We start from the raw sequence: 9,757 nt of genomic DNA, 5'->3' as shown, positions 1-9,757 counted from the left end.
TTTTTTAATTTATATTTATATTAAAAAAAAAAAAAATACTACTGAAATATTTTCTTCCAGCTCATCACAATGTATATCAAGTCAATGGTGTTGGATGGATTCAAGTCTTATGGGACAAGAGTTGAGATAAATGATTTTGACAGAGAATTCAATGCTATCACTGGTCTAAATGGGACTGGAAAATCTAATATATTAGATGGCATATGTTTTGTTCTGGGTATTCAAGTCAAACAAGTAAGATTTATTTTACACTATTATTATATCTTTATAGGTATTCTCTGCACTGCAGAATCATACAGAATAAAGCCTTCTAATTTTTAAACATATAGGCACTGAGTGGTAAAAAAATTTAATTTCTCTGATTCCGGAGGTTAAATTCCTGAAAAATTGAGAGCATTTTGAAAGCATCTTAATTTCTATTTTACAGGTACGTGCCAATACACTACAGGAGTTGATCTACAAGAATGGTCAAGCCGGAGTTACCAAAGCAAGTGTTACACTTACCTTTGACAACTCAGACAAGAAGAACTGCCCCATTGGATATGAGAATGACAACACAATTGTCATTTGCCGACAGATCTCCATTCCATCCAATACTCGTTATATGATCAATGGTTCCTCAGTGAATCCTAAAAGAGTGTCTGATCTATTCAGCTCTGTGAATCTTAATGTGAACAATCCTCATTTCTTGATCATGCAGGGCCGTGTCACCAAAGTATTGAACATGAAGCCTCATGAGGTATGTGTATACTGTATATCATGTCTGGACTAGTTATTCTTGATCATGCAGGGCCGTGTCACCAAAGTATTGAACATGAAGCCTCATGAGGTATGTGTATACTGTATATCATGTCTGGACTAGTGTAACACATGTTTCATATCCTCAACAATTTGGTTCAATCATGATTCCAACACCTGACTATCACTTTTTTTATTAGTGCTTATTTATTTAAAATAGGTATTTAAATGAAGAAAAATAACAAATTGTTATTAGGCATTTGAGTCTACAAGAAATAAAATAATTCATCAGTTGATAAGTTGATACTAATTGGGTGATGGATATAAATTAAATAATTAAAACCTAGTTTCCAAGTTCTAACAATTTGTCAGCCAGAAAGAAGGTACGTCTACTCAACATTGACTGGAAACTTATTTAATATTGGTATACCTGGCACGGGACAAACAGCTAGTTTGTCGTACAATACCTCTAAAAAAGATTTTTTAATTCATTATTCCAGGGCGAACGACATGCATTTTTTTTTTTTTTACAAATAAATGCAAAGTAATTGACTATTTTATTTTATACTGACTATTAATCGTATAAAATCTCTTTTCGCACCAGGTTGGCAAAGACAACGTGTTCCCAGCTCTGAGTCTCATATCGTACAATCCAGAATATCAGAAAGCCATGGAGTTCATGTTGGGCAATGTGTTTGTATGTACTAGTGGAGATGTTGCCAAACGGGTGACGTTCTGCCCGGAAATTCGCAAGAAAAGTATCACGCTCGATGGAGAAGTGTATGATCATTCTGGTAAGAAACTATACATTTTACAGATGTACTTAGAGAGGTTCGATATATGAAGTATGTAAGTGGCCCTTCGCTGTGTTTTCAGAAATGAACGGTTCTACCGTTATTCAGGGCTATAAAAGCTCAAATAGAGTTCGCGGTTCTCAAAACTATACCTTTTACCTTAGGTAGCTCAAACTTACCAGATAGTTTCAACTAATTACATAGATCAAAAGTGTCTATTGACCGCGTTTCGAAAAATGTACGGTTCGGGCTCTATTTTAGACCATTATTTTGAAAAAGCCCCAAAAGTGTTTGCGGAACCCAACTTGAGATTTCGATCGAAGTCGCTTAAACTTACCAAAGAGAGATTCAATAAATTATGTAGGTCATACTCGTATTGTCCTTGGGCTGGGTTTCCAGAAATCTTCGGTTTGGCCGTTATTCAGGGCCAAAGTTTCTCTCTTTAGGGCTATGCTTGAAAAAAGATCAAGTAGATTTAGCGTGTCTTTAGACTTTATATTTCTACCCAAAAAAAAAAAAAGGATACAAAAATTTGGTGACTTCTATTTTGTACTCTAACTATAGGAAGGTAATGTTTTTATTTTATTTTTATTTTTTATTATTATTATTTATTTTCATCACAGGAGTTCTCTCTGGAGGTTCAAAGATCAGCACGGCAGGTATTCTAGGCCGCGTGCAGCAGTTGATAGCCTCGGAACAAGAACACGAGTCAGCTGCTGCCTCTCTACACGCCATCGAGAAGAAACTAGCAATGCTGGAACGTAGCTATAATCAATACTCTGAACTGAAGCATGCCAGAGATTTGGCTTCTCATGAGTTGTCACGACTCGAGGAGCGACTGCAGAAAACCACTTTCTATTCGCACAAACAAGAATACGAAGACCTCGTCAGTAAACAAGGTAATGCCAACTTGATCTTTCATACCTATGTGCTACATAAAGTGTATGGCCTGGACCTTAATCTTGGATTAGGGGTGGATTTCACCAATATTTTTTCAGTCCTTAGAAGGCCTGTTGAGCTAACAGACTGTTAAGTTCCATTGATTTGTATACGGTAAATAGAGCTGTTAAGGTAACAGGCTGTTAGGGGCTAAAAAGAAGTTTGGTGAAACCCACCATAAATTAACCTGATTGGTCAACAATCTGTTTGTTCGATTTCAATCTTGTTAGCTAATCAGATTGCTTGATCCAGGAGCTAAACCAAGTTAAATTGTGGTTCCGATCGAAAAAGCTGTGTCCACACATAGTTGAATAACCATCGATCGACGTGGGTCAATGTCGATCAACTATGTATGTGACCCTAGCAGTTACAGTTCCCTCTGTCAAACCTCTTTAAATAAACTATTTAGTTCCTTCTCTTTCTCCTCTTTTATTATAGTCATCCTAATCTTGCTACTCCTCTTATTTCCAAACTGAATTCGAATTCTCATCTCCTCTTTTTCAGCCGAACTTGAGCAGAAGATCAAGGAGTGTAAGAAAATCGTCAAGGAGAACACGGAGAAAGTGAGAGAGAAAGAGAGCAACATGAACAATATAGAAGGCTTGAGGGAGAGAGAGCTGGAGAATGCGAAGAAGGAAATGAAGAGACTCAAAGATAAGGCAGACAAGTCGGGGGATTTATGGAAGCAGAAAGAACAGGTGAGTTGTCTATGTTAAATAGAGGCACGGTTATTCCAGTGGTAACTCGTTTCCTTGTCGTGCTGAAGGTTCAGGGTTCGATGCCCACCGTAAAAAAAAAACACTCGTCTTGTGTTGACCAGTTGGCCCAGCATGTAAATGGGAAGTAGTGCGTCTCTTTTCGTCCACCTGATGTATGACACAATGGGGTGGGCATGCAATGGGACAGACCTGAAAAAAGGCGGTGAAACACTCATCTTTAAACTACAAATTCAGATAAACAACAATAACATGCGAATTTGTCGAATGAAAACTTGAAATTCACTTCGTTCAAGGAATTATTTCATTGAGTTATTTACTTTTCCTTTATCTTCAGGAATACGAGACGCACAAATTGGAAATTAATGATTTGAAGAAAGCCATTGAGAAGGGAGAAGAAAATATCGAGCATTTCAAAGAGGAATTGAACAAAGTCAAGAGTGAAGTGGGGAAACTAGAAGCGGAAACTAACAATGTCAAGGTAAGAAATATTCAAATGTTTATAACTTTATATGTTTACTGAAAAATATATAATTCTTCTACTTTCGGGGTCGAGTGTATTGAAACACATCACATACCTTTGGGCGCACTCCATTTGTGAAGGGTACATGTTTACCTTTGCCCATGTGATCCCCTTATTGGAAAAAAAAAACCTACTGATTTTAAACATTATATTTTAACATATTGCTTTCAATTCGTGATTCCAGGAAAGAGTGCGTATTCTGGAGGCAGATATTAAAGTTCAGAAGGACGCCCTGAATGAGAAGAACGGTGAAATACAACGCTACAAGAAAACCAAAGACAAATGTCAGATAGATATCAAGAAATTGACAAACCTGGTCACAGACATAGAAGCAGAGCTGAGCAATGTAGAAAAAGAATCGGAAACCATACAGGAAAAGGTAGGAACTATTTTGAATACGAATACTGAAAAATATCTTGAAGAAAAGGTAGGCTTATATTACTTATGTTGAATATGAAGACTAAAAATTATCTTGTAGTTTGTTTCCTCGGTCTATACCTACCTACCTACTACTCATAGGTACTTATTATATATGTTTGTAGACCCTATTTTACGAAATCACCTTGCATTTTGCAAATTTTCTCGTATCTACATAAGTGGTCAAAAGTCGGTGAGGAGAATGTTTTTATTTTTTTCTCCTTCTTTTTCTTTTCTTTAACTGACGTTGTACAATTGTATTCATTGAAATGTATTTTTAATGTCATATTATGTACAATAAAAAAAAATTGAATTGAATTGAGAAAGAAGTCTAACCTCGGTAGTTTACCATGTAGACTTTCTATCCAAAGGTTAATAATTCATGTCCGAGTCAAGTCATGAAATTTACCACAATTTATTAAACCAGGAAAAGCATTTTTATGACATTCATGCTTAATACCATTTAAAGTCTTTGTTAACTGTAGGTTTGGCTCACGGCAGGTAGGTGTAAACACAGTTGATGTATTTTTACTTTCCATTTCTAATTTTCTCATTTATTGTATTGTAATTTTTATGTAATAAATGAAACGCTTAGTTTCGTCAATTTTTGTAAAAAAAAGTAATGTTTTTTTCTTCTTCTTCTTCTTCTTCTTCTTCTTCTTCTTCTTCTTCTTCTTCTTTTGAATGGGATATAAATGTTTGTGTATCTGTAGGTATCAACTAGTCAGATAATGGAAACTTGTTGAATTTTCTCCGCAGATTACGCAGTTAGAAGAGGATCACACTTGGATAAGCTCGGAGAAATCTCACTTCGGCAATCCGGATGGTGTGTATGATTTCGACAAGATGAATCCTCATGAGGTCACTCGCAAATATCAGAAGCTTAAAGAACAGCGGGATAAACTCGAGAGAACCGTGGACAAGAAGGCTCAGCTCAGTCTGCGGAATGAAGAAAACCAGTTCAAGGTTTGTACAAGAAATTGTATTTTGTGAGTAAAGCATTAGTGCGCGTCCACATCGGCGACCATAGACCGTGGACCATTGACCCTAGTCTAGACTCTGGACGAAAACCAGTTCAAGGTTTGTACAAGAAATTGTATTTTGTGAGTAAAGCATTAGTGCGCGTCCACATCGGCGACCATAGACCGTGGACTATTGATCCTAGTCTAGACTCTGGAGCATCGACCTTCGCACCAGGGTGTTCACAACGGAGCCTGGAATCTCCTGCTTATTGGGTACACTTGAAAATTTTGAGGTTAGAATGTTATAAAAAGTTTGTACAAAACCATCGACCATCACAGAAAAAATACCTAGGCTCAATGTCTTCATTTTGTGCGAAGGTCGGAGCTATGGTCAAGGCTCCGTTGAAGACGCTTCTATTCATTAGCATGGTTTGTTTATTTTCGTGCTTTTGGCTTTTCCCGGCCCTAATCAGGCTGTGTGAGGTTAAGGTGAGGAGACGGGTAGCTTGTCGCCAGATGATTCACAACGGAGCCTGGAATCTCCTGCTTATTGGGTACACTTGAAAATTTTGAGGTTAGAATGTTATAAAAAGTTTGTACAAAACCATTGACCATCACAGAAAAAATACCTAGGCTCAATGTCTTCATTTTCTGTGAAGGTCGGAGCTATGGTCAAGGCTCCGTTGAGGACGCTTCTATTCATTAGCATGGTTTGTTTATTTTCGTGCTTCTGGCTTTTCCCGGCCCTAATCAGGCTGTGTGAGGTTAAGGTGAGGAGATGGGTAGCTTGTCGCCAGATGGAAGTTGAAACACCAACCAGTAAAAACCTTGGGGAGTTATATATTGACGTTAAACCCATTGAAAATCTCTTTTCAGGAAGCAATGACTAAGAAATCCATCGTGGAAAGTGATCGTGCCAAACTGTTGAAAGTTATTGAGGAGTTGGATGAAAAGAAAAAGATAGCATTGCGAGAAGCCTGGCTTAAAGTGAACACGGACTTTGGCTCCATATTTTCCCTCTTGCTACCTGGATCACAAGCCAAACTGAGTCCCCCGGCTGGCAAAGATATTCTGGATGGATTAGAGGTTGGCTATAATATTTGTAGAATAGAATAGAATATACCTTGTTTATCCTGCCAGAATGAGACTGAAAAGTCCCTTTACTCCCGCACTCTAAGTACTTTGTACAAAACTATGTACACCCGCACTTTGTACAGAAATTTTCGCTTGATCACAAGCCAAACTGAGTCCCCCGGCTGGCAAAGATATTCTGGATGGATTAGAGGTTGGCTATAATATTTGTAGAATAGAATAGAAATATACCTTGTTTATCCTGCCAGAATGAGACTGAAAAATCCCTTTACTCCCGCACTCTACTTTGTACAAAACTATGTACACCCGCACTTTGTACAGAAATTTTCGCTGATAAAGACGGAAGCCCAAAGGGACCAAAGGTTTTTTGTCGTTCCTTTCCAAGTATATTTTAGAAAAGGAAAATATGGACCACGTTTTCCGAACTGGTTTGAGGAAGTTATGATAGATGGAGAAAAATTATGAGAATAGACCCTCCTCAAAAGGTTCATAAAAACCATCAGAAGTAAGCTATATTAATTTCCAGTAGTAAAATTTCGCTAATATGTATTCTCACAGTAATTCACCAGTAAATATTTCTCAAATTAAATTGATCCTAAGGACAAGATAAACCTATATCATTGACAATATGTATTCTCACAGTAATTCACCAGTAAATATTTCTCAAATTAAATTGATCCTAAGGACAAGATAAACCTATATCATTGACAAATAATAGAGTGTGCCTGAAGGCATGTAATGTGTTCTAATCTCCAATTCACTCGACCCTAATTTGCTGACTCATTAAATGAGTGTTTCACCGCCGTTTTTATTTCGTAGCAATGATCTGTGTCGGAGCATGCCCATCCCTTAGTATACCTCTCACCTTATATATTATCTTCTTATTGCATTCTTTCAGGTGAACGTGGCTTTCGGAGGTTTATGGAAGGAGAGTTTGGGAGAGTTGAGTGGAGGTCAACGTTCTCTGGTGGCTCTATCTCTCGTCCTAGCCATGTTGCTGTTCAAACCTGCCCCTCTGTATATTCTGGACGAAGTAGATGCCGCTCTAGATCTCTCCCATACGCAGAACATTGGTCAGATGTTGAAACGACACTTCAAGACTTCACAGGTAAGATTCGTAGAAGCTTAACCTTTTGGGCTGTTTGTCCCTACACCTAAGCTTCGGAGTGGGCTTTTTGTGTATGTCACAGGTGGAAAAATAAGTAAGCTAGATCTCTCCCATACGCAGAACATTGGTCAGATGTTGAAACGACACTTCAAGACTTCACAGGTAAGATTCGTAGAAGCTTAACCTTTAGGGCTGTTTATATACCTAATCTTCGGAGTAGGCTTTTTGTGTATGTCACAGGTGGAAAAATAAGTAAGTACGGGTAGAAAAGGATTTTTTTTCTACCTTTTTTCCAAGCATTTAACGTCACTGTATAACTGTTAAGGCTTCTAGTTGCGGGGTGTATCCCCTTTTTTTGGCGATGGGCTACCCGCCTTCTCACATTAACCTGTGTAGGGCCGAGAAAAACCAGATGGCCTCCCATCCGGATACCAACCAAGTGCAGCGTTGCTTAACTTCAGTTAACGATGGAGAACTATCGTGTTATCGCCGTACCGCTGGCTGAAGAAAAGGATTGTATTCAAAGTTTTTACAAATGTCTATCCCAGAATGACGCGACTAAATTTATATGTCACTACTGGGATTCGAACACAATGTAATTTTTTGTCCATTTTGTTTCCAGTTTATCATCGTATCATTGAAGGAAGGGATGTTCAGCAATGCCAACGTTATATTCCGAACCAAATTCGTGGACGGTAACTCTAATGTGACGAGAACTGTGAATAGAAAGAATTAGAATTATAATCTTTCAGCTCACGTATGTACCTACCTATATCAAAATTGATAACATATCAAAGTAACTGTTATTTTCGGTCCCTGATATCTGTAATTTCTGAAAGAGGAATTCGTGTAAAGAGTGAGTCAGTTGTAAAAAAAAAAAAATGAAGAATCACTCTTTTCAGTTGACTACTCGGTCAATGAGTTATATTCCAATATGTAACTCACTCTTCAACTCCGTATAGGTACAGGTAGTTGGACCGTAAAAACTTCGACCCCGCCGGGAATAGAACTCGGGACCTCCGGTGTGCAAGCCTAATGTAATAAACCCACTCGGGGCACAGAGGTTGCTTATTCTATGATAATCTCTCTTATCGTTCCCTGTACGCCATCGCCTACAGCGTAACATAAATTACAAGGGGGGAAAACATTAAGAAAACACCCCCCAAACATTAATTTTTTGTAGCTGTTGTAACATTCAAATGTACTGCCTACCTTGCGAGTTAAATTCGCACTATACAAATCCATCTTGAAGCCCGCCAGACCCGTATCCAGCATTCCAGGGAGGGAGCGGGAATGGCCCAAATTATAGGCCAATATTTTTAGTATATTATTGCCAGCCTATTTAGCTGCCTTTGCAAACGCTAGGTCGCGGGTTCGATTCCCCCCGGGGCGGATTTTATCCTGAAGCTTTCTCCTATCCCATCTTCCTTCTCTCTTCCTCGCTTTCGAGACAATGAGACCTTAGCCGTTACAGTTCCCTCTATCAAACCTGTCATTTCATTTTTGTAAATATAAATAAGTATTAGGTTTAGTCATTAAGTGTGTAATTGTAACTTCGCGTTCCCTTTTGTATTTCTATTTCTTTTATAAATTGTAAATGATTAAACGTACGCGTAAATGTCTGCAGAATTTCAAATTTAATTCTTTCTAAGAACCTAACTATTTCAGACATTAGGAAAATTGATTCATACTTTTCTTAATTTAGATCTCAACGTATCATGTCAGCCTAGTCAGCTTGGAGGGTAGCGCTTCTGCTTTGTAAGCACTAGGTCGTGGGTTCGATTCCCGCCCGGGGCGGATTTTATCCTTAACAGATAAGGTTCGTTCTCGAAACGGCTCGCTTTCTCTTATCTTGTCTTCCATCTCTCGTCGCTTTCAGGACGATAAGACCTTAGCAGTTAAATTTAGATCTCAACGTATCATGTCAGCCTAGTCAGCTTGGAGGGTAGCGCTTCTGCTTTGTAAGCACTAGGTCGTGGGTTCGATTCCCGCCCGGGGCGGATTTTATCCTTAACAGATAAGGTTCGTTCTCGAAACGGCTCGCTTTCTCTTATCTTGTCTTCCATCTCTCGTCGTTTTCAGGACGATAAGACCTTAGCAGTTTCAGCTCCCCCTATCAAACCGTATCATTATCACACATCAGATAAGCCACGTCGTATTTTTCATTTCATAGTAATGAGACTAATGAGATAGCCACTTTTCTTCATGTAGATCTCACCCAACACATACGAGGTGAATGGCCTAGTAAACTATGGGAGAGGAAGGATAGGGTGGGGTAATACCTATATAACATGACACAGTCTGTTAAATCTCAATGTACGACAAACATGGAATACAATATGGTAGAACGAGAGGGGGAGAAAATGCCTCTACTACGTACACGCCAGACTAGAAGGAAAGAGATAGAGAGGGTGGGAGGGTAGAAAATTCAACAAAATGGGGTACTAGGCCGGAAGTTCGGGGGTTTA

General features: G+C 38.6%; 1 protein-coding gene across 1 annotated transcript; it reads left to right on the top strand.

Moving 5' to 3' along the window:
• Window positions 1-63: 63 nt before the first annotated feature.
• LOC103507126 (structural maintenance of chromosomes protein 2) lies at window positions 64-8,918 on the top strand. Its single transcript, XM_008471573.3, has 11 exons — window positions 64-234; window positions 428-739; window positions 1,343-1,532; window positions 2,156-2,431; window positions 2,976-3,169; window positions 3,525-3,668; window positions 3,895-4,089; window positions 4,887-5,093; window positions 5,966-6,175; window positions 7,080-7,289; window positions 7,912-8,918. The coding sequence occupies exons 1-11, from the start codon at window positions 70-72 to the stop codon at window positions 8,023-8,025; spliced, it is 2,217 nt and encodes a 738-aa protein (XP_008469795.1). The 5' UTR covers window positions 64-69; the 3' UTR covers window positions 8,026-8,918.
• The last annotated feature ends 839 nt before the right edge of the window (window positions 8,919-9,757 follow it).

Source organism: Diaphorina citri, unplaced genomic scaffold (genome assembly GCF_000475195.1).
Source record: "Diaphorina citri unplaced genomic scaffold, Diaci psyllid genome assembly version 1.1 scaffold290, whole genome shotgun sequence".
Taxonomy (NCBI): Eukaryota; Metazoa; Arthropoda; class Insecta; order Hemiptera; family Psyllidae; genus Diaphorina; species Diaphorina citri.
The sequence above is the reverse complement of the archived record's forward strand: the minus strand, read 5'-3'. Positions and strand labels throughout refer to the sequence as shown.

Bases quoted from the DNA above. Each gene is read 5' to 3' on its own strand.
- LOC103507126 (XM_008471573.3), top strand. From the start codon at position 70: ATGTATATCAAGTCAATGGTGTTGGATGGATTCAAGTCTTATGGGACA. The intron at 1,533-2,155 runs GTAAGAAACTAT...TTTTCATCACAG, and splicing joins AGAAGTGTATGATCATTCTG to GAGTTCTCTCTGGAGGTTCA. The intron at 6,176-7,079 runs GTTGGCTATAAT...GCATTCTTTCAG, and splicing joins ATATTCTGGATGGATTAGAG to GTGAACGTGGCTTTCGGAGG.